Source organism: Ursus americanus, chromosome 6, assembly GCF_024610735.1.
Source record: "Ursus americanus isolate L20-20 chromosome 6, mUrsAme1.1.p, whole genome shotgun sequence".
Lineage (NCBI taxonomy): Eukaryota > Metazoa > Chordata > Mammalia > Carnivora > Ursidae > Ursus > Ursus americanus.
This window is the reverse complement of record NC_142132.1, coordinates 54041054-54065708: the sequence shown is the minus strand read 5'-3', so window position 1 is coordinate 54065708 and position 24655 is coordinate 54041054. Positions and strand designations below refer to the sequence as shown.

At 45.1% G+C, this 24655-nt stretch overlaps 1 protein-coding gene across 1 annotated transcript in view; it reads left to right on the top strand.

The window, feature by feature from the left end:
• Positions 1-24655, top strand: part of SGPL1 (sphingosine-1-phosphate lyase 1) — a 52500-nt gene that overhangs the window by 10390 nt on the left and 17455 nt on the right. Inside the window, exons 2-6 of the mRNA XM_045783321.2 lie at positions 10833-10998; positions 16459-16526; positions 19644-19791; positions 22254-22330; positions 23758-23886. Of these exons, the coding sequence (XP_045639277.2) occupies positions 10833-10998; positions 16459-16526; positions 19644-19791; positions 22254-22330; positions 23758-23886 (588 nt within the window). The remainder of the gene's footprint in view (positions 1-10832; positions 10999-16458; positions 16527-19643; positions 19792-22253; positions 22331-23757; positions 23887-24655) is intronic.

The following is a 24655-nucleotide window of genomic DNA, read 5'->3' as shown; positions in this document are numbered from 1 at the left end:
CAGATTTTAGCCTTTGTTAAAAGTTAATTTTTAAAAAAGGTAAAATCATGACGCTGATACAAATATAAAATGAACAGACATTAAAAATTTTATTTTGCTTACAATGAGGAAACCAGGCACATTTTCCAAAGGGTGTTTATATCAGTTGACGGCCCGTCAGAGACCCAGGGATAGGTCTTTGGTTTGTGCTTTTGTATAAGATTCCATGTTAGAAGTCTCCAGAGAAGTAGCCTTTGCAATTTAGGTTACATTTCCCCAGGACATACTCAGTGTTTCTTATCTCTAATAGTAGCATGACGGTTGAAATAGAGATTTCTATAAATATAATTTGGAAAGTGGAGGTGTCTGAACTCAGTGACAAAGGTAGAAATCCTAATAGTAAATAAGGACAGGAAGGGAGAAGCCCATATGACTTCTTCCCCAGCTGCAGTACGCACAGGGAAGTCAAGACTTCCCGTTTATGTGTGAAGACTACGGGATTATTTCTGCTGGGCCTTGCTTGTTGTCTAAGGAGTTCCCACTAATGTCCAGGGGATAGTGACCTCCTTTGGTACTTTGGAAGGTGGCTCCTGTGATGTGCACAGTCATTTAGCTACTTACCGTAAGAGACTTCAGCCGTCAGGTTTGGATAGACCTTTCCCCCCTGCATCTTCCCTCCTTGCCTTTGGGTGTGGATGTATTTAGCAAGGAGATCCATCGTTGCTCTTACCTCAGCATCCCTCAGCCTAGTCCTCTGCTTACTGAGCTCGGTTTCCTGCATGTCAGCATGACCGCATTCTCTCCTGGTTGAAGCTCGCATGGTGCCTTTCTTGATGCATCACAGAGGAGAACGGCTCCGAGTCTTCAGTGACGGACTCTGCATCAGTCTTCACTCGGTGTCTTGCCCTGCCCACAAGTAAATAAATACAGAATTTACGCACCCATTTGGCAGTGTTTAGGGCTGTCAGCATTTATGAGCTCAGAAGCTTTGCTTTTCCATGAGTACCCTTCTGACACTGCACGTCCGTCCCTTTTCTGAGGCCAAGATTGTGTCTAGCGATGGTCAGGTGCTTACCCTGAATCCTCGGGCGCTAAGCGTGGAGCAGTTAGACTTGGTAAGTGTTTGTGGAGTCGTCCTGAGCTGTGCCTTTGGCTCTTGAGGCGTGGCTGGAAGGGAAAACATGGACCGTTAAGCTCGTTGAGATGAGCTTGATGCACAAAGTGGAATTTTGGAGGAAGTATATGGTTTGCCCTTTACCACCTAAGAAACGATGATTCAGTCCCTTCAAACATTTGTGTAATGCAGTCAAACGACTGTTTGGTTTTGTTGCTCAGTTCTTTTTTTTAAAAAAATTTTTTTTTAAGATTTTATTTATTTATTTGACAGAGATAGAGACAGCCAGCAAGAGAGGGAACACAAGCAGGGGGAGTGGGAGAGGAAGAAGCAGGCTCATAGCAGAGGAGCCTGATGTGGGGCTCGATCCCAGAACGCCGGGATCACGCCCTGAGCTGAAGGCAGACACTTAACCGCTGTGCCACCCAGGCGCCCCTGCTCAGTTCTTATTTCTTTAATGACCCAAGGGAGTTTTTCCTTCGGGCTTGTGATCTGGTTTTGCTGATAAACTTTAATGCCTTTAAGGCTCTAAAAACAATAGTGTTTTCTTACCTGTTTACTTTGCACTTTGAAGTTCTGTGGAATGTGATATGAAAGGGAACCAGATTTAATTTGCTTTGTTTTCTGTGTTTTTAGGGCAGAAGTGGAGCAAGAATGACCACATTAACTCTTTGATGTCTTCTGTATTTTAACTCCACTCCTTAACCCGAGTCCCAGGCCTTACGTAGCATCTGATCTTAAGACATTAAAGCAGTGGGTGAACTTGGTCTTCTTTTCCTCATCAGCCCATTCTTGCTTTAAAGCTCAGATTTCTGGCTCTTCTGGAAAAACTATTGAGTGGTGAAGTGTGTAGTTGTATTAGGTGTAAAGAAAATGGAAGGAGGAGGAAAACGAATCGCTTCTTTGCGGCACTGCAGGGTGGGAGATTTTGATTTTCATTTGTATTTGGCTTAAGAATAAATATTAGCTAGGAGCAGTGAGTTGGGCTTGTGGAGTGACGAGGCCGGGCCCTCACTAACACTTCCAGGAATACTTGGCGATGTTTTACGCTCATCTAAAAATGGGTAGCCACTAAGTTTGGTGATTGCACCTTAGTAATATGTTAAGTCGTTATTGGGTGATTCTTCTACAAGAGAAGGGGATGGGGAAGCTGTGTGACCTTCAGGCCTCAGTGTGTTCATCTGTGAGGGATGGAGAGTGGTCCTGTACTGGTCTTTAACCTTCCTGTTGGCTCTGGCGGCCGATGACATGATGTGTCTTGGGAGTTCATCTGAACGGTGCTGGTGTGTGCAGTCTGGTTACAAATACCAGCCGTTGTCCTCTGCGGGTTTGAGCCACTGCCACCAGGAGACATGTGGGAGAGGCGAGGCAGAGTCTTCCCTAGGATCGTACAGAGCAGTCCTGAGTGTATGGAGTATTATAATTATCTCCCTTCGGTTGAATCAATAAATGCTGCGTTCCTGCCATGTTGAGGTGTTGTAGGGGATGGAAAAATTATGCCTTTGCTGTTGTTTGTATGTACTCTTATCAGCACTCGGTACCAGAAGAGAGGTCAGCTATGAAAACAGTTGCTTGGTTATTCTCCCCCACCAGGGTTGAGGGCTCTGCCTCTGGGACGCGTTAACTCACAGTGCAACTGGATAATGCTGTCTGGCCCTGATTGACTCTTGAGAAATAACCTGAATTGAGGCATACTGGATATTTGGCGTATTAGAAATGCAAAGAAGTCATTGTGCTGTGATAGGGAGTTGAACCTTTTGTAGAAAAGTAGCTTTCCCAGAATCCCAATTTCACAATGACGCCTCAGTGATATTGTTAGGAATCACTGTTCTGAGTTTTTCCTCCCGTGAGTGACAGACTTACACTTGAACCCAGGTCGGGCAGTTGTTGGGGCTGGCAGTCCTCATTTGGAAGAGCAAGCATTTTGAGGGTCCCAGGTTGTGACAGGAGCCAAAGAAAATGAGGGAAACTAGTTCGTGGGCACTTTAGTTTTGACCAGAAAACCTTAGTAGACTTTGTGCTGGGTAATAATCAACTGATCAAAATTGCTACATTTCTTTGGCAAGGAATCCGTGTCTCTGTTCAGAAGTTATTAGTGGAGTCAATCACTTTGACAGTGGGAATGTTTTTCTTTGATCTTTAGCCTGATTTTCTTTGATGTGGGAGAATCAGGAAGGGGACGTACATTGGAATAACTTGTTGGCTCCTCTGCTTGTCCTCACAGCGTTTGGTTTTCTTGAGTTCTCTTCCTTTAGGTCATCACTCCTCCAGTTAATGTCAGGTGTGTATAACGCTGTGGAGCCCTGAGGGGTGGTTCAGGACGTCTTGGAGTTCAACTCTGAGTGTGTGAAGTCCTGTGTTCCAGTCCTGACGTTGCTCCTTTTTACTTTGCTGTAGAGCAAACTTAACCTTTCTTGATTTTACTTTTTACTGCCTATGAAGTGAAATCGTTCATTCTTTTTTTTTTTTAAGATTTTATTTATTTATTTATTTATTTATTTATTTATTTATTAGAGAGAGAGAGTGCACCAGCAGGGGGAGGGGCAGAGGGAGAAGGAGAAGCAGACTCCCCAGTGAGCAGACATGGGGCTCCATCCCAGGATCCCGGGTCAGGACCCGAGCCGGAGGCAGACACTTAACTGACTGATCCGCCCAGGCACCCCGTGAAACCATTCATTCTTAACCTGAGAACCTCGTAAGGTTATAAAGTACACATAATAGAACATGAAAGCCGGCTAAAATTTTAAGTTATGTAAACATCACCGTGTATTCTCTACAAATGAGTTAATTCTTTTAAGTGCTTCGCCCTTTCCTGTGCGTGTTTATCATGGCCCTTCTGGCCTTCTCCTCCTTCATTCTATTCCCTCTGTGATCAGGTGGTCACCTAATCTTTGAGTTTTGAAGGGAAGAGAAAGTTTTAAGTGAATCAAACTGGTGATCTCTGATCCCTATAAAATAACCGTTTGTATAGTAGGTGCTCAGAAAATAATTGTCTTGTGGCAGAAAACGTAAAGAGCAGTAGCGTGTGTAGTGGGGGCAGCGTTGGCCCGAGATCTGCGCGTAGGGTGTGGGAGGCAGCGCTGGGGCCTCAGGAGCTGAGACGTCCTACCTCTTGAATAAAGCACAGATGGTTCGCCCTGCAAGACGATGGAGAGAGGATTGTTGTCATTTGTATTAGCTCCGAGGAAGGAAGCGCCATCCAGTGTGGCTCTGGAAATGTCTGCCAGATGGTTTTTCTCTTTTAGTCCTATGCATTCTTAGAGTGTTTTGTCTACTATACATTGGTCATTAAGAAAATCTCTGGGGAAGAAATATCACTGCCTAACTGGCAGTTGGTCAAGTGCAGTCCTAGTTCTCAAAGAGGTTTTTTTTGGGGGGAAGGGTGTGGGTAGTGCCACCGAGGGAAGTTTGCCTGTGGAATCTTTTCTCCTGGAGAGATTTGGGGACTGAAAGAGTTAGCAGTCATTGGGAGCAGCTGGGGGCTGGTACCAGTAGGGAAGGAGCCTGTCACGGAAGGAACCTGCATCTCTCTGACCGTTACCATGACATCATAATCCTGGCCTCACAAAAATGTTAAGAGAATACATCTTACGTGTAAAAAGCACTGAGATTGTGAGGAGTGCAGAATACCTCCATGTTAACACCCGTGGCTGCGTTGCACAACTGCATTCTACATTCAGAGAAGCCAGGGGTAGAATCACAGTAAGGCCCTGCTTTTAAACCTGAAGGTTGTGATCCATTCAGAGGGATGCAGAATCAGGTGAGTGGTTCGAACATTCAAAAAAACAAAGAGGAAATAGAGAAAAAAATGTACATGCATCACAAGTAATAAGGTGTTAGGTTTTATTTTGGAAACCTTTGTTTTGGTTTCCTATCTTTCTGTTGCTGTGTGTGTACTAGGTGGTTGTGAAATACGCTTCCGCGGGTCCGGGTTGGAAAAGTGTGGAACCGGCGGTGCCTGGGGGGCTCAGTCAGCTAAGCATCTGCCTTCAGCTCAGGTCATGATCCAGGGGTCCTGGGATGGAGCCCCTCATCTGGCTGGCTCCCTGCTCAGCTTAGCTCTTCCTCTCCCTCTGCCACATCCCCTGCTCGTGCTCTCTCGCTCTCTTTCTCAAATAAATAAATAAAATCTTAAAAAAAAAAAAAAAAAAAGGAAAAGTATGAAACCCCGTGGTCTAAAAAGTAACACGCAGGGGTGGCTGGGTGGCTCAGTTAGTTAAGTGTCTGACTCTTGATTTTGGCTCAAGTCATGATCGCAGGGTTGTGAGATCGAGGCCTGCACTGGGCTCCAAGCTGGCATGGAGCCTGCTTGGGATTCTCTCTCTCCCTCTCCCTCTGCCCCTTCCCATCTCCTCCTGCCTTTCTAAAAAAAAAAAAAATTAAAAAATAAAAATAAAAAAAATAAAAAGTAGCATGTCCCAAATTTACAGAATTTGTAGACTTCCGCTATTGTGTTACTTTTATGAAAGTGTCTAGCTCCCTTGAAGTGATTTGGGAGTTGAAAGAGTGCAGTATGATTGGGACTAGGAGGGCTACCAGATTCCCATAAATCCTAACCGCTGCCTTTTGTCTAGTAGTGATTTGGATTATTGAGTACTGTTTTGACGTCTTGTAGGCATCGGCTGAAACTTAGTCATTAGATGGGAAATGGAAACGAATAAGAAGAGAAAGGCCAATTAGTTTACTCATTCTTATTTGACAGTAGCTCCTTAAATTAGTTAAGAGTTTGAGTCTTCATATTCCGAGGCTTATCTTTTCTATCTTAATATTGTACTTTGAAAAGATTTATGGTATGCTTTGTCATCATTTTATATATATAGTCAGTGGGCAAAGTGTTTCGTTTTGGTTTTCCTCCAGAGGGATACTTTCCCGATCTGATAACAAACTGTGGAGAAAGGAAAGCTTTACTTGTGGAAATTTTACCAAAACTGCTCTGTTAAGGGTTGGAGATACCTGCCCACACATACCCACACCCCCCCGCGGATACACGTCTACACAGACACAGTTTACTTATTGTGTGACTGTTATCCTGCGTCCCTTCTTCTAGATGAAGGGTGGACGCATAGATTGGTGAAATATTTGCGGGGAGGGGCGCGACAAGCTAGTGGCCTTCACAGATGACCGTTCATAGTTCTTGTGTTTCCAGAGACAGTGTGCGGATTAGGTTGAAATAAATAAAAGCCTAAGTGTTGTTAACTATTAATATATATGCTGGCGTATATAGACCAAAAAATGTATTTCTGTAAGCAGGAAGACATGGTGGGAAGTAGTAATTATAATAATATTATGTTCTTGTGCGGTTTCTGTCTCAGTGTGTTTGCATCTGTAGTCATGACCTACCGCTACGGTTTTAGTTCGTTCTGAACTGTACATGTATCCCGGGTAGATCCCACCAAGAACATAAATTGTGAGAAGGAAACTCTTGACATGGCACTGGATGGTAATACGTTAAGGGACCCTCTGCCCGTGGACACTTAGAATGAAGGATGGAAAGAACCTCGAGCCCTGAGTCGGAGGCCTGGGCTCTGACACAGCCTCTGTGGCTGGTCTTAGCACGGCTGTCTCACCGCAGGGCCTCTGTTTGTGAACTGCGAACGTGGCCTTGATCTCTAGGGTTCCCTTCAGCATTGGGACCGTATGCTTCTCTAGGGCTGCAGTGTTGCGTCAGGCCCCGGCCTGGGGCTTGTGCCGTGTGCAAGGCCCCAAGGAGCTGCCTCCTCCTTTTTTCCAAGGAGATAGCATGCATTAGCCCACAGAGCCCTATAAGGCAGTGAGCTGTTAGTGCCGTGAGGTGCTTATTCACTGGGGACGGAGCCTAGGTTGTTTGTAGTAACAAGAAGGACCTTGGGCTGAGGCCACGACATGTAATTTCTGTGACCATCTAGTTGTCTACTCAAACAGCTTACTAGGACCTATCCAAGGCCAGCAGCATTCTGTCTTTGGAGAAGGAGAATATAGAAATAGATCTCTTCCTAAGGAGGTATATTTAAGGACTTGGAATTTAAAGACTCCCATTATCTTCTTAGAGTAGTTACCAAGAAAATATATTCTCGCCAAGTGTAATTTTATAAATGTTAGCAAGGAACGCCTTCATATCTTAATAGGCTTTGTAAAAATTAACACAGTTTGCATTTGCTGATTCTTTGCTCTCTCCCTGATACTAGTTATGTTACATTTTGTTCTGTGCTATGAGAAATTGATAATATATACAGGCATCTTTTGACGTAGGTAAGCTCTGTTTTCTGGGTGAATTAGGAACTAGTATCACCAGAGGAAAAGCTAATCTGCATGATTCTTCTGTCATCCCATTCATATACATTATTCATTTATTTATTATTATTATTATTTATTTATTTTAAGTAGGCTCCATGCCCAGTGTGGGGCTTGAACTCATGACCCTGAGATTGAGAGTCACATGCTCTGCTGACTGAGCCAACCACACACCCCATATATACCATTTAACCGTTTGGTTTGATCCTAGCCGTAACACTAGAAGATTCTTTATAATGATGGAAATCATGACACACCTCTGATGATGGGTAGACTCCTCTGGTCTTCCCCAGGTCCTGACTGGCACTGTCACTGCTGTGCGGGATCGAGGTTGTTGATAGCAACAGCGGGCTCTGGGGAATGGCCAAGAACTATGAGGGGGTTGCAGATAAGCGGTGTTTCCGTGGATAGCCCTCTAGGGAACCCAGCACTTGCCCGATATTAATGACCTTATACTGCAGCCTAATTGCTAAGGATAGAAATGTTTTCAGTAAACAGTTGTTGGGTACCTGTCGTCCTAAGCTTTCATGCTCCTACTGGAACACTGCAGGTAGATACCCCACAGGAACATAACTCAAACCAGTATCATTATCTTTATCTCAAAATCTCCTTTACCTTCTTCAGTTTCCCTTTCTCTTCTAGACTGCTGGGATTAGTGGGGACACCACTCACCCGCTCTCCCAGACTTGAACTTGAACATTTGGAATTACCTATACTCTTCCCACTGCACACTTCCTGTATCTATGAAGTTAGCAAACCCTGTTTGTCCCACCTCCAGAAGGGGCTTTTAATCCGTGCGGCTTTTCAGCCCCAGTGTCATACTGCTTGAGGTCAAACCTAGTTCGTTTCTCCCCTGGACTGTTTCAGCAGTCCTCCGAACTGAGATTTGTGTTTCTGACCTCTGTCCTCCTTACTTTTATCTCCCATTAAGTTATTGTAAAAAAATAAATAAATAAAAAAGAAAAAAAATAAAGTACTCCCTTGATTAACAACCTTTTGTTTTCTGTTGTTGTTCTGCAATATGCTTTTTTTTTTTTTTTACACTCAACATTATGTTCTGGAAATTTTTCTACGTAGTTCATTTATATCTATCTTTTTAAATGCTGCATAGTATGAATACATAAAGTGCGTGTGTTATAGATTATTTACCCATTCGTCCATGAATGGACATTTGTGATTTTATATTTCACTGTTACAAAGAAGACTGAAATGAATATCCTTGAACCTGTCTCTTTGTACACATTGAAGCATGTAGATACCAAAAAGTGGGATACCTGGGTCAAAATGAATGTACTTTTAAAACGTCAATAGGCACTGACAAATTGCTTTACAAAAAGTACCTATCGATTTATATTCCCACTAGCCATGTTTATTTTAAGACCATTTTTTTTAAGATTTTATTTATTTATTTGACAGAGAGAGACCGCGAGAGAGGGAACACAAGCAGGGGGAGTGGGAGAGGGAGAAGCAGGCTTCCTGCTGAGCACCGATGCAGGGCTTGATCCCAGGACCCTGAGATCAATACCTGAGCTGAAGGCAGATACTTAACGACGGAGCCACCCAGGCGCCTCTCTAAGACCATTTTTAATCTGGACCTAGTGTACTTCTCCAGCCTCCGTTTTCCGACTGACGTGTTCCCGCACGCGCTTGCTCGCTGCCGGCCACCGTCCAGCTGTTCACGGAGCAGGCACTGCGTGCTGGGGCCCTAGCACTGATGACACACCTAGCTCCCTGTCCTCATCGCTGCTTTCACTACGCAGAACTTTTTTGCCCTTCCTAGATTTTTCTTATGCATTTGCAGCTCCTGTGCTCTCTTCCCGGTATGACTTATTTTTTCTTTTAACTTTTCCGCCAAGAGAATTTTCTTTGATAGTTCTTTTACCCTTTTAATAATATCTTCCCTGTCTCCTGTCAGGTAAAGTTAGACAGGCCTTCCTTAGTGGTCTCTCTTAGCACTTCACTGAAATACTTTTTAAAAAAATATATTTATTCATTTATTTGAGAGAGAGTATGATCATGAGCCCCGGGGGGGGGGGGGTGGCTGCATGGGGAGGGAGGGGCAGAGGCAGAGGAGAAGCTGACTTCTGGCTGAGCAGGGAGCCAGATGGGGGCTCCATCCCAGGACCCTGGGATCATGACCTGAGCTGAGGGCAGGCACTTAACTGACCGAGCCCCCCAGGCGCCCCCTTAAATACTTTTTATCCTGAAGAGTTTGAATTATTTGTTCATGTATGTGTCTCCCGGCGTATGTTTTTGTGTGTATGGCTGTGCGCACGTCATACACACATACACACACACACACACACACACACACACACACACACACCTTTCCCATTAGATTGTAAGCTCAGTGAGGGCGGAAACTTGTGATGTTTACCTTAAGGCTCCCCCAGCTTAATGCCTGAGCCACTGGGGATGTGTTAGTAAACACTGAATAAGCAAGAGAGGAACGGACTATCAGATGAACCTGTTTTGTACCGGCCCCCATGGGGGCTTGTAGCGATGACTCAGATCTGCTCAGCGTTCGAGGACCCAAGCATGGAGTGAGGGAGATGAGAACAGATGAGTAGGCTGACTGCAGGCCACCTGGTGCTAGGCTCTGCGGGGCGGCACAACGGGAGGCACGAGGACAGTTTACGGGGGAGATTCATCCTCACGAGTTGGGCAGTCTGGTAGGTGATGAGGTGAGAGGACTTTTTTCTTGCTTGTGCCCGCTATTGCGAGGGCTACACACGGCGAAGATCCGGACACCGGCTCTAAGAGCTTGTTAGGTTGGGCGTGAGAACAGAGATTGGCAGACTGCGGCCCATGGGCCACATCTGGCCTGCTGCCTGTTTCTGTACAGCCCATGAGCTAAGCATGATATTTTACGTTGTTAAAATTGTTTTTATAAAAAGAATATTTTGTGATATGGGACATTCTGTGCAATGCAGATTTGAGCGTCTGTAATTAACATGTTGGTTTCCCTCTGTCTGGGGCGGCGTTTGTGCCCCAGCGGCCGAGCTGAGTCCTTGTGACAGAGACCGGCTGGCCCGTGACGCCTGACACATTTCCTCTCCCGCCTTTTACAGGAACAGTTGCTGACCCCTGGGTTAGAGGATGGGAAAGATTCAAACAAAGTAGTGAAGGAGGGGAAGACGGGCTCGTTCGAGTTAGGAGAGTGGGACTGTGAATTCTGTAGCTCTGGGGAAGCTTCAGGGCTGAAATGATGATCCCGCTGAACCTGCTGTTTTATAGACTAGGCAGAAGATGAAAAACCTTGTCAAAGTCCACCGGACTCGCAGGGGGCAGTGTACCCTGGAGCGCCTGGAGCAGGGGCTTTGAGGACTGTGGGGGAAGATAAGATTATTGCTGGGGTGGGGCCAGATCATGAATGGCCTTGCCCTTGAAAATGAGAGCTGAGGAGCAAATGAAAAACAGACTTTTCTCCCTCTGAATGTCGTGTTTTCTTTTTTTCTCGTATTTCTAGAAGGCTTTTGAGCCCTACTTTGACATTTTGGAAGTATATTGCACAAAGGCCAAGAATTATGTAAATGGACATTGCACCAAGTATGAGCCCTGGCAGCTCATCGCCTGGAGTGTCCTGTTCACCCTGCTGATAATCTGGGCCTACGATTTTGTCTTCCAGCCAGAGAGTAAGTATACTGCCCCCTCTCCTCTGGAAAGGCACAGTGGAGTCCCACCAGCTTTAGAACTCGTGGCTGATGGATTGGACTCATTTCTTGCCTTCTGGTTTGGTTCTGATTTTTAAAATCTATTTAAATGGGAAGTGGGACATTATCTTCTGACCATAAAGGTATAGTAGGACTCTATGTAAAGTTATAATAGCTACTGTGGTGTATCTATTACTGTTTTTGTTGATTTTTCTGGATTTGCAGCTCGCATAAAAACTCCTGAGAAATGAGTCATTGGAAGGATCCACAGGTATCTTAGAGCATGACTTGAACCTTTCTCATTTTTAGTTTCTTGCCTAGAACATAATTGTGTACCCTGGAGTTCCCTGAGCAGGCATTTACTGTGTTCATTTTAGGCCATCCTTTCAATACAGATTATGGGAAATTGGAACAGCACTCATGCAGTGACCCTGTGAGTGTTTGCTGTGTGCCAGGCACTGTGCTGGGCTCTGGGGATGTCTACACAAGTCATACAGGGTCCCTGTCCTCTTGGAGTTAAACTTCTGATGTCAGGGGACAGTGCACTATGAACTTCTTGGGTAGTGACTCAGGAGCCAAACTGATGTGGGGACGAGGAGGCCACTTCTCAGGGAGTGCTGAAGAAGGTGAGAAGTCTGTTAGTGATGAGTCTGTAAGCCCTCCGTCCTTCCTAAGTTCCCGTGCACCCTTTCTGCCTGGTTGCCTTTCAGACCTGGTTGCCTCTTCCCTCCTGTGAATTGTTTCCCCCTGCAGCTTGTGCTTCGTGAGTAAAGTGGGAGTGGTGGTGGGTGTTTTGTAACTCTCCTCTGCACCCCTTCCCCACCCTTAGTATAGGCTACCTGAGTTAACTTCCTTGGGATAAAAAACCAATAATATTGAAGAGAATCACTTGTCCTGTGTCATTTGTTTAAAATGTCCATAACTGTTTGCTTCCCTAATAACATCTGTTTGAAGGGGCTCTTTTAACTATACTTTTTCTGCTTTTCTTCTCCCCCCAGGAAGTTAACTGAGAAGCCAGATTCTGTTTTATCTGTTTACCCTGCAGATAGCCACTGAGCCGTCCTAGTAACCGTGCAGTTAACGGCATAGTAAACATTGCACTGAATGAACGTGGAAATGAGACCTGATTGCCGTTTATGTTTTAGTCCCTTCCAGCTGTAAAACCCTGTCTTCAGTTTCTGCTCCTAGTCCTTGCAAGGTTTCCTCATAAACTCTGATGACTCACGCTTCTGCTGCACCTGCTCCGTGGTTTGGAAAGGGACACAACCCGTGTCTTTCTGCTCAGGGAAGCCCACCACCTTGTCCTTCTAGGTGAAGTAACTTATTCCAGAGGACTCTGAGGAGTGACAATAAATAGACTTTTCTTCCTTTCTTTTTTATTGTGATAAAATACATGTACATAAAATTTACTATTTTATCCGTGTTTAAGTACATTCTCATTGTTGTGCAAGCATCCTACCATCCATCTCTAGAACTTCCTCAGCGTCCCACACTGAAACTCTGTACCCATTGAACGATAACTCCCCATGATCCCCTCCCCCCAGCTCCTGCTGGCCACCATTCTGTGTACTTTTCCTTTTAGTGGTGCGTTTGTTAAAAACAACGTAAGGTTACAGATCTTGACATTTATATTTCTTTGCTGTGATTAGTATTAGCTTTAGGTACTGACTTCCGTTTTTAGTTCCGTAGGCCACGGTGCCTGTGTGCATTTTGCCCACCCGGCAGTAGAAGCACAGCCCCCTTCGGCCCTGGTACTTACCTACTGCCTTGTTCCAAGCAGAACATGCTGGCCTCCGCGCATTCCGTGAGGAAATCACCAGTAACGGTGTGTCGTGGTATGTGCCATGGAAATCTTTGTAAGCCCAACTCTGAGCTATTTAAGTCCTTTTTAATATATTTTTTATTACATGTTGATTGCAGAAAATTAGGCAATACCAGTAATCCATGAGACCTAAATGAAAGTCTTGCTACCTAGAGCAAACCACTATTTACGCATATGCATCTTTTTTCTATATCTGAATCCAGTTGAACCAGACATACAAAATGTGGTTTTTGTAGGTCAACATTTTTGAGTATCAGCAGTTTCCTATAGTTTAACACATATACACACAACACACTTTTTATTTTGTAACTTCTAGCTTGAATTTTAGACAACGATCAGAATGTCTTCCCTGTGGAGATTGGAGATAACTTTGATAGCATTGCCATTTTTTCAGTACCTTGCTCATGGAAAGGCATTGTCCTTATCACTGAACCATCAAGTTATTTTCAGCACGTTGCCCCAGAGGAGTCTTAAAGTCCGGACTAGTGATAAATTTTGCTGATCTTCAACTCTGAATACACTTCTAAGAGGAAAGGATAATTCTGGAACACAGGATGGACACTGGGGCGGATAAGACCTGGAAGCGGCAGGAGGAGGGGGCTGGGAGCATGGGCAGGGGTCAGCAGTTCTCGGCCGTGTTATCTCGTCCCTCATTCTGCTCTGCGATATCGGCGCATATCGTTACTCCTTGATGTTGATTTAACTGTGGGATTGTCCATAGTTCATGAACAAGTCGGAGTTATGTGGTGGGAGGAGGAGATGTACTCTCCCAGTTTCTAGCTGTGGCACCTTGAGCAACACCCTTGAGCTCTCTTAGCCTGTTTCCTCATAGTAAAATGGGCCTAAGTGTCACCTGCCTTACTTACTCATAGGGTAATGTGAGTATCGAGAGGCATCGTTTGTATGAAAGGAATTTGTCAGCTGTAAAGAGCCACGCATTGGTGTCCTCACACTGCATTTCCTGTTTTATTAACCTGAAACACTACAATAAACACTATAATTATGTTTCTTTCTGTACTTCTGGGGACTTTTACTTTTGAGATCGTCTTTTTAAGTCATGACCACATGATCTTTTCATCTCTAATTTCTCCGTCTCTGATCTTGTATTCTCTTCTTTTCACCTGTCCTGTTTAATCTCACAGCTGGCACATACTCAGTCTATTCTGTCCTCCTCCACCTAGCCACATGACTGTACTTCTGGGCAAGTGACTCTATTTACTGAGTTTGCGACCTCTTTCTGCCTCATTAGTTAATTACTTCATCTATTAAATAAGGCAGTTCTGAATCTTTACAGCTTTTACATTGTTAGAAATGGTCAGATAACAAGCACCTTAAATATCCAACATTAAGTTATACGCATTTGGTGGCCTATTGTAATATTTAAATAACTCTCTTTAGGGAGAATCTTTAATGTAGAAAATGCTGTGACAAGACGACACAGCGTTGTATATACTGTAAGATTGCAGCTGTGTGTTTCAGTGTGTAGAACATAGGACTGAAAGGAAATACTCCAAAATTTAAACAAAAAAGTAACCACAGACAAGTGATTCCAGTCCCTCTGTCGTCTTATTCAGTCTGGGTCTCAGTTCCCTGGTTTTGTCCCAGCCATTACGGAGTGTTGACTCTGGCGCCAGGCACTGTGGGCCAGGTGGAAAGGCAGGGTTGCAGCCCCAGCAAAACCAGCTGGTAAAGGTGCAAGGCATCCTGTAACGAGTACTAACGAGGCGCGGTCTGTGCTTGTTGGAGAGTGCTCCACTGGCCAGGGACGTCGGAACGTCTCCATCTCCTAGAAGTGTAGTAAGGTATTTATGTCCTGCTTGCACAGAAGTGAGGTCTAGATTCCTTATAGACTCATTTGGGATAACTGAGAATTTCTGTTCTGTATGTGAAGCAGCATAGAGTCCTCAGGGTCTAGGGCTAAGAAAATTAAGACTCCAGTCAAATCCCTGCTCCGTCGCCGATGTGATCTGTGGCCTTCAGCAGGTTATTAATGCTTGATCCTTAGTTGCCTTTGGATGGTAGGTGGTGCCTTCTGTATTGAATGTGAATTCATTAAAAGTTATGATGGTCTATTTGGATGCCATGTATTTATAATTATTGCAGTGGATAGGATCAGAATTCCATATTCGTCCTGTGCACTGCCTGACAGAAGGGAGTCTGATTGGTGTCCATGAGACTGAAGGCCTTTTGAAGTCCAAAAAATGTTGAAGTATTGTCAGGGTGTGTGTTGAATGAGAGGCTAGAGCATAGATCCTGAAGAAAAGCATGGCTTGGTCATTTGTTTTCGGGGAGGGAAGAGAGGTGTTGGGCATCTGAAACCTTGGGAGGTCAACAGCTCTGAAATACATACGTCATTTGACCCAGCATTCTGCTTCCGGGAATTCATGCTGCAGGCACGCACTCAGGTGTGCGGTACGCGCTGCAAGGTTATCGCTTCACTGTTGTTGGTAATAGGAAATACTAGAAATAACCCAAGTGCCCATCAGGAAGGGGCAGGTTAAATTAGTTATGATACATCCGTATCATGGACTACTTTAGAGCTATAAAGATGAATGAAGGGGCACCGGGATGGCTCAGTCGGTTAAACATCTGCCTTCCGGTCAGGTCATGATCTCGGGGCCCTGGGATCAAGCCCTGTGTCGGGGAGCCTGCTTCTCCCTCTCCCTCTGTCCTTCCCCCATCTTGTGCTCTGTCTCTCAAATAAATAAAATCTTAAAAAAAAAAAAGGATGAATGAGGAAGCACTAAGCTTTAAGAGAATATGCCCAAGTAGAAAATCAAGGTCTTACATAGTGCTAGAGTATGCTACCTTTTGTTTAAAAGGTGGGACAAATAAGATTTTTTCTTTACTGTTGCTTGTATAAGCATAAAGAAACTCTAGATAGCTGTTCTAGAAGTGAATGGTAGTAGTGTTGACCTGAGGGTAGGATGAAAGTCTGGGGAATAGATGAGAGAGAAACTTTTAGCTCTGTGTGTGTTTATTAATTAAAAAAAAATTTTAAAAAGATTTTGTTTATTTAGGGGCGCCTGGGTGGCACAGCGGTTAAGCGTCTGCCTTCAGCTCAGGGCGTGATCCCGGCGTTATGGGATCGAGCCCCACGTCAGGCTCCTCCGCTATGAGCCTGCTTCTTCCTCTCCCACTCCCCCTGCTTGTGTTCCCTCTCTCGCTGGCTGTCTCTATCTCTGTCAAATAAATAAATAAAATCTTAAAAAAAAAAAAAAGATTTTGTTTATTTATTTGAGAAAGAGAGAAAAAGAGAGAGAGTGCATGTGAGCTGGGGGAGAAGCAGAGGAGGAGGGAAAGAGAATCTGAAGCAGATTCCATGCTGAGTGTGGAGCCCGATGTGGAGCTCAATCCCAGGACCCTGAGATCATGACCTGAGCAGAAACTGGGCATCGGACACTTAACTGACTGAGCTACCCAGGCCCCCCAATTTGTTAAAATTCTTGAACCATGTAAATATGTTACTTACTTGGCAATTTAAATTTCAAGGTTTTTTAAAACAGAAAGAGACTACCTTTGCGATCAGAAGGCAGGTGAGGTTGCAGAAGGCACATTGAGTAGTTCATACATTATCCATGGGAATTTATTTGGATAACAGAACCCTTTGTTTCTTTTAGGTTTATGGTCAAGGTTTAAAAAGAGATGTTTTAAGCTCATCAGGAAGATGCCTATTATTGGTCGCAAGGTAAGTGGAATCCGTGTAGATCTTCCTCCCCTCCCGCCACCCCTGTGGTCATGACCTCTTTCTGTTTACTGAACCTAGTGCGAATTCCCAAGGGCAAGGGGTGATTTTTGTCCCCCCCCCCCCAAGGAACTTTGGACAGTGTTTGAGGACACCTTTGGTTGTCACACCTGGAGGGGGGTGCTGTTGGCACTTAGTAGATCGCGGCCAGGGGTGCTGCCAAACATCTTGCAGGGCCCAGCGGAGAATTACCTGGCACAAGATGTCGGAAGTGCCAAGATTAAGACACCTGACTTAACCTAAGAAACCGTTCTCCAGCTTGTTTGACCAGAGGAGACAAGCGATGTCTGTTAAGGCAGAATTTGAAATTAGAAAAGCTGACCGAAGGGGCATGATGCTTTAGAGCAATAGTTGGCTGCACTGACTGAGATACGTGTCTGGGGGTCGGGTGCTTCCCGGGTTAGGTCAGGGTTGACAGACTTTCTCCGTGAAGGGCCAGACAGGAAACATTCTAGGCTTTGCAGGCCATACCATGTCTGTCAGAACCGTTCACGTCTGCCCCTGGAGCGGGAGAGCAGCACAGGGCGATAGGCAGGTAAGGAGTTGCACCTGGCTGTGTTCCACTGACATTTTCTTTACAGAATGGCCAGGGGCTGGATCTCGGCTGTAGTTTGCGGATCCCAGGTTTAGAACTTAGAGAGCACTGTTCTCTTGCTCTTTGTACCTGTATGCAGCATAGTCTGTTCCCTTCACTGTGTCCTCTGTCCCCTCACCCACACTGAGGATAAGACAGTCACCTCTGTACCCTTCCCAGCAGCTCTTTATCACAGAAGAAGATAAACAGGGCAGGCCCCATGCAAGCTGTCAGGAAGGCACACGGGCCCTGATGTCTGCGTCTCCCCCCGTGCCCTGCCTGCCCCTCAGCTTTCCTTCAAGCTTTCTTTCCCTTTTGGCTTTCAGTTCCCTTTCCCTTTTCCCATGTCCTGGCCAGACCAGAAGAGATGTCAGTCATCTTTAGCCTTTGACCCAAATCCATTCAGACCCCTGTGCTAACGAACTCTCCCATAACTGTGTATTTATTTTCAGGTCATTTCCTGTAGGGAAGCGGAAGTGGTTATTGGGGTAGAAAAGGGGAATGGGAGTAGATAGGCTTTTATTTGACCCTAAATCATCTTAAGCTCTACAATGAAATCTTGAGTCGTTCTAGAGTTAAGGGGGAGGGGGAGGGCAGCTGTAGAGGGTGGACTGGATGCTATTCAAAGGATGCTAGCATTTTCCCCTTTTCATTCCCTGCATGTTTCTACTCTTTTTCTTCACACGTTTCTCCTTCAGTTTCAGATTTTGGGACAAATAAATGCTACGGTTCCAGAACCCATTCTTAAATTTATAAAATAACAGAATTGGAAGGCACTTAGAAACTATGTAATCACCTGTCGTTTTTTAGAAGCAGATTTTGAGGCTCAGAGACGAGAGGTCTTTGTTCCCAGCGAGTGTGTGTGTGTCCCCCTGTCTCCTTCATTCCCTTGCATTCGCGTACTCAGCACGCGGTTCGTGGGCCCGTTCTCTGCATTGGGTACCGCTGTGGGTGCTGGGGACTGAGTCCCTGCTCTGTGCAGCTTACGTTTTCCTGGGAACGATAGAAAATAGATACATGAACAAATACATAAGAATTTCACTTTGAAAAAAAGGCTGTGAGGAAATTAAACTGTGATACAGGCTCTGAGGCAGGCACGGGGTGGGGGAAGGGCTTGCTGTGCTTTCTGATGCGGCTCCCCATCGGTTTGTGTCCCTTCTGTTTTACTACAGCAGCAGTCTGGCTCGGAAGCTCAGCTTCCATGCTTGCTCCCCGTTGCATGCTCGCCGTTTAGGCAGCATCGTCCATGTACAACTTTAAAAACCCTTTCATGCCCATCACCTGCCGCCCTACTGCCCTGGGGCGCGGCCTCCGCCGCCTGCCGGTGCCTGCCTGCTAGACTGGCCGGCGTGGTTCGCAGGCGAGGCTTTCCCTGCGGTTCGCTGGGGGCCGAGTCTCCGAGGGTCCTCTCGTGTTCTAATCCTCTACAGTTAGAGATGGGACAGTCGAACCATTTGGGGTCAGATCTTGGGCTTCAGACTTTCACAAACGGGTCACTGAAACCGTCTCTGTGTAACACACACAAATTGTGACCTGTAGCCACTCTTCCAAGCCTTCCCCCCCCCCAACAGTCCCTTAGCACAGGTAGCAGCCCCTGCTAGGTTTCATTGTGTTTTTAAACTCTGCTCTGTTCCCCCCAGCACTTTCCACTACCTGACTTTCATTTTCTGTGTCTGCTGCTACAAGGAACCGTCGTGAGAACAGAAGTGGTTCTCACTCGTACTGCCTCGTGTGTTCTGTTCATCGTGTCTCCCTGGCCCGCGGGGGTAGTTCAGCAGCTAGGGAGGGAAAGCACGTGGCCCAGACTATAGTGGTGAGGATGAGGACCAAGGAGAAACAGCCATAGTTGATAAACTGTAGCAGAAATGACCGTTGCTCCCCTTAGCACTTACGAGTCGGAGTACAGGTGTCCGACAGCCCAAGGAGATCGAATGCGGTCTCCCCGGCCCCCCCGGGGTGTCTCGCACGCATGTGGGGAGTTTTGGGGGTGCTCTGTGCATGTCTGGTGACGGAGCTCATCACCTGCACGAGCGCCAGAATCCCTTCTGCGGCTTGGCCTATTTTCTGGCTACCGTTCATGACTCCACCTTTGTTTCTTTACCACACACTGGCTGCTGCCAGGACGCAGATAACATCCAAATACCGCGCTCGGAGAGGTGCTGACACTGGCGTGTGCAAACCTAGTAAAGCAGGGGTGATGTCGGCCTGGCAGAAGAAAGGGGCGGCGGTGGGGATTGAATGCATCTTTGACTTTCAGAGAGAAAGTTGACTTTTCAGACTTTGAAGAGCCTATCGCACATGCCAGAAAATAGCTGGGCAGCTGGAACGTCCCCATCTCTGTTTTAAAGAAAAAGACCGTCCCCGTTCTGTAGCACTGGTGTGGCGCCCAGCCCTGAGCGGTGGACTAGGAGTCATAACTGGTTCTTCTGCTCCCTGGCCTGTGTTCTTCCATCTCCTTGTTAACTTTGTCTTTCTTACATTTGGAGATCCAAGATAAGGTGAACAAGACCAAGGATGATATAAGCAAGAACATGTCATTCCTGAAAGTGGACAAGGAGTATGTGAAGGCTCTGCCCTCTCAAGGTCTGAGCGCATCGGCAGTTCTGGAGAAGCTCAAGGAATACAGCTCTATGGGTATGATTCTCGGCGAACGCAAGTGCTTGCTTTCCTAGCGTGGCCGGTTTGGTCATTGTTTCATGTCGATAGGTTAACAGCGCTTCATTGCTGGAACTTACATGTTCATCCTATCTCAGAGGCTGAATTTCTTGTTATAAAAATTATATTTAAATTCATCCTTCATCCATAAAGCAAACAAATCTCAGAGACGGTGGAACTGGAACTTGGTCCCGTTTCCTTTTGTAAGCCTGAGTAAAACCGATACGTTTGTTTCTTAAAAAGAGAATATATGTAATAAAAATGAACTACAGATTCATTACAGAAATTGTGAAATCTGCACAAAGGCACAAAAGAAAATCCCATCATCACAAGATAAACACAGGTTATGTAGACATACGTAAGTCAGAATCCTAATAGTGTTGTTGTGTAATAAACACACACATATACGTACGTATATATGCATGAGCACATAAGGGAAGGATAAATACACCAAGTAGCTTAATGTTTAGGAGTGTAGCCCTGGCTGGCTCAGTCGGAGGAGCACGTGACTCTTGATCTCAGGGTTGTGAATTTAAGCCCCACGTTGGGTATGGAGATTACTGAAAAATAAAAAAATCTTTAAAAAAGAGTGTAACTCGTGGAATCAGTCTGCATTCACATCCTGGTTGGGCCACTTAAAGTGTGACCTTGCGTGAATTACTTCACCTATGTCTTGGTCTCTTTCTATGGTGGGGATAATACAACTTACTTGAAAAGATGATTACCGAGATTAAATAAGATCATACCTATAAATGTATAATACCTGGCATATAGTAAGTGCTCAATAAATGTTGACTATTTTTTTTTAAAGGTTTTATTTATTTGAGAAAGAGAGTGAGAGATAGAGCACTAGCAAGGGGGAGAGGGAGAAGCAGGCTCCCCACTGAGCAGGGAGCCTGATGTGGGGCTCCATCCCAGGACCCTGGAATCATGACCTGAGCCGAAGGCAGACGCTTAATTGGCTGAGCCACCGGGCGCCCCATAAATGTTGAGTATTAACACAAACACAGGTTTGTTATAGATTAAGATCCTATTGCAAATACTTTTAGAAAATAGGCTTTTTAGTTTGTTTTAATTTTAGATTTATAGAGAATTATACAGATTCATACATAGAGATTTCCCATACACCCCTTAACTGGCTTCTCCTGATGTTAACATCTAAAGTGACCATGATACATTTGTCGAAACAGCAGTTGACTAAACTGCAAATTCTATTCCTATTTCACCAGTTTTTCCACTAGTATCCTTTTTTCTGTTCTAGGCTCCAATCCAGGATACCACATTGCATTTCAACAAATACACTTAAAAATTTCTAATTGACGTATGTCGAGATTTTGACATTGGATGGTACAAAATTAGCTGCAGTCCAGGATTTATAGATGATATAAAGCAGGGATCAGCCCTCTGAGACCTGGATGTTAAAGATACCTATGATTGCGAGGGCACATTGCTGCCGCCATATTGCCTTCCCTTCCTTTTCGAAGTCATTGTCAATAGCACCAGTAAAATAACAGGAAATGATACCATATATTCTATTTTTGAAAGGCTTCAGGCCCCTGGTCTGAAGACATGCATGGTACAGTCCAGTGTCCTCTAAGGAAAGAGGGAAAGTCCTACTGGAATCAAGCCAGAGCTTGGCAGATTGCCTGAGGATGAGGGGTCGGTCTGCAGGTTCGCTCCTCAATCTTCTGCTCTCTTGTTGGAGCTGAAGATCTTGGCTTTGTGGAGCCATGGCAACAGTTTTCAGTTAGTGTGTCTCTGTAGTAGCTTTGTCACTGCCCACTCTCAGTGGGGCCCAGCCATGTTGTACCTGAGATACCCACATCAGCAGATTCGTTGATACAGTGTAGACCATCTTTGGAGAAGCACCTCAGACAGGAAGTGGAATTGTGGGTGGGTTTTGGGCCTGTGTGAGGGCGGGGCCGCTGAGACCAAGGTGCTGATGGAATATGCATCACTGTAGTTTGGTCAGGGATTCAGTTCCCTGGCTCCAGCCCTGACGATAGTGTGCTGAAGTTTCACACTTTGCCTTGCTCTTCCCTGCCAGCTCTGCTCATAACAGTTCTCACACTTCCTTTGACTGGATAGGAAGGGGAGAAAAAGTCAAGATAGCCATACAGAAACCACAAAATGAGCATAGATAAAGGAACAATTTTCTACTGGTAGAAGGCAGCTGGGGGCAAGGACGTCATTGTTGGACTCTGTTATACCTGGATGCTGTTAATATCTTTTTCACACTATTGTTCATAATAGTGGAAGATCTTTCATCTTTGTTTTGCTATGCTAGGTCTTTATTGGAATTCTTTTTCTTGATTTAATATAGAAGAACACCTCCGGGTTTCTGCTCAAAAGTTTTTTTTGTCTCTTGTACCCAGAGGTATTTCTTTGTATTTGGGGGACGTTCCTGCTTACTGACCCAGTGGTCTTAACTTTCTCCGCAGACGTCTTCTGGCAGGAAGGGAAGGCCTCCGGAGCGGTATACAGCGGGGCAGAGGAGCTCACCGAACTCCTCGTGAAGGTGAATGCCAGCACCCAGGGGAGTGTGGGCGGTCTGTGCCCTTCGTCCTACCTCAGTTTGTCTGCTTGCTTTTGTAATTCAAAAAATAAAAAAATTACTTAAGGAAAGTTTATTGTTAAAAATAAGTTCAGAAAGTTTCTCTTTACTCACACATAGGTGACTATGGGTAACATCGTCAGAGACATCTTCCGTCCGTAAAAAAGTACAATATTACTTATGTTTCCAGGCTTTGTAGGTGCCCCATGTGGAGGGCAGATTGCTAGGGAAGGTAGTCAGTTCCCCATTATTTGAGGATGTTAAGGACAAGACATGCTTTGTTCGATGAGAGGAGAGGAGGAACAGACACTTGGGTCATCATTTCCTGTACCACCCGAGATCAAACGATCTGAGAATGAGCAGTAGGCTCACTTACAATTGAAATAATTCTCCTTTTTTGTTGACTTTAGAGTTGCCTATAGCTTCTTCCTTTCCTGATCAAATTCATTTCCTAAACCCCACTTTGTCATATAAAATTGGCATTGGACCTAACAGTCTCTAAGGTCTTTGTGTTTGATTACGATAACTATGAAACTGCTTCTGCCTTACTAAATACTATAGGTTTGGCTCAGCTATATCTTGACATAATGCTCTGATCTTACTTCTCGGCTTAAAAATCTTTCAGTGGCTTCCCACTATCTACGGGGTAAAACCCCAGCTGCTTACGTAGCAGAAAATGCAAGCCCCGTCGTGAGCCAGCTCCCACCTGTGTGTTTCAACCACCTCTGTTACTTTCCCACGTAAACACGAACTTCCGCCTTCCCTCTTCACTGAGTGTACCTTGCTCTTATCATGTTTCCCTCCCCTCCTTCATTCCACCTGTTCTAAATGACGAACTCCCATTGATCTCTCAAGGTTCTGCTGGTACAGACACTCAGACCCCTTGGGCTGTTTGTTACTCCCTCCTCAGGTCTCCTTCCATCCCTCGCACAGCTCTGGTATGGTACTCAGAACAATGGCTGCCTTGTGCCGCGGGCTCTCCTAAGGGCTTTGCGTGCCTTCTGTTATTTACTTAGTGCCAGAACCCTGTCAGGTAGGTACCATGATTATGCCCTTGAGCACACGAGGAAACTGAACCTCAGGTTTTTCGGACCTAAGATGACACAGCTAGAAGTAATAGGCAAAGCTAAGGTTGCAAGCTGGGTCTGTTTGGTGTTTTAGTATGTGATTTTAACTGCATTTCTACTTCCTCTCTCACCACACTGTAGAATAATTTATTTGCATGTCTGTCTCCATTGTATTTTGATTTTCTTTAGAGGGGAACACATATCTTACCATTTTTCCAGTTTCTAGTATTGTGCCTGATGCCTAGAAACTTTTGTCTAGTGCATGGTTCTTTGTCCCATACAGCGTACCCATCCTACTTCATATCTGCGTGCATTTCTTTGCAGGCTTATGGAGATTTTGCATGGAGCAACCCACTGCATCCAGATATCTTCCCGGGACTGCGAAAGATCGAGGCGGAGATTGTGAGGATAGCTTGTTCCCTGTTCAATGGGGGGCCGGATTCCTGTGGATGTGTAAGTATATACAGGTGGCCTCCAATAATCTTATTTTTTCTAGCTTAAAATAGAGTTTGCTGAAAACATTTTGTTATACAAGTAATATGTGATTATTAGTAAGAAAATCCAGATAATAGCAACGTAGAAATGTTAACTTTTGTAATTTTTAGAGCATTCGCATTTTATTGTATATTTTTTAAGATTTTTTTCCTCCTCCATTTCGTATTTTGAAAAATCTTAAACGTGAAGTAGCTAGAGCGGACAACACCCTGGATTCGGTAACTGTAAATATTTTGTGCGTCTGCTCTGTCTGCTCCTTTCTCCCTCCTCCTCCCTCTTCGATCCATCCAGCATACTTACAGTCCATAGGTATTCTGTGCCAGAGACTCCGTGAACTTTCAAGAGACCATCAGTTAAGCAACCCCAACACAGTTGGGCCTCATCTGGACAAGTTGAGGAAATACGAATCTCCTGATCCTGAGATGTCACTACTCAGGTTTACCCTGGGAAAACTGGCACGTGTGCGTCAGGATGGATGGGTATTCATAGCAGCGTTGTCCGTGGTGTTGAAACCTGGGAGTAATTCACATGTCAGTCAACAGTGGGGTGGAAAATACGGACTGCTCCACGTGCTTTAGTCCGTTGTAGCTGCTCCTCTGATGGGTGCTCAGATTAGCCCATTTTGACCAGCGGGAGCCGCTTCATTGTGGCCTCTGGGTTCTTTCGAATGACTCACGTGGTCTTGGAAAGCTTCCTTTCTTTCCTTTTTTTTTTTTTTTTTTTGAGA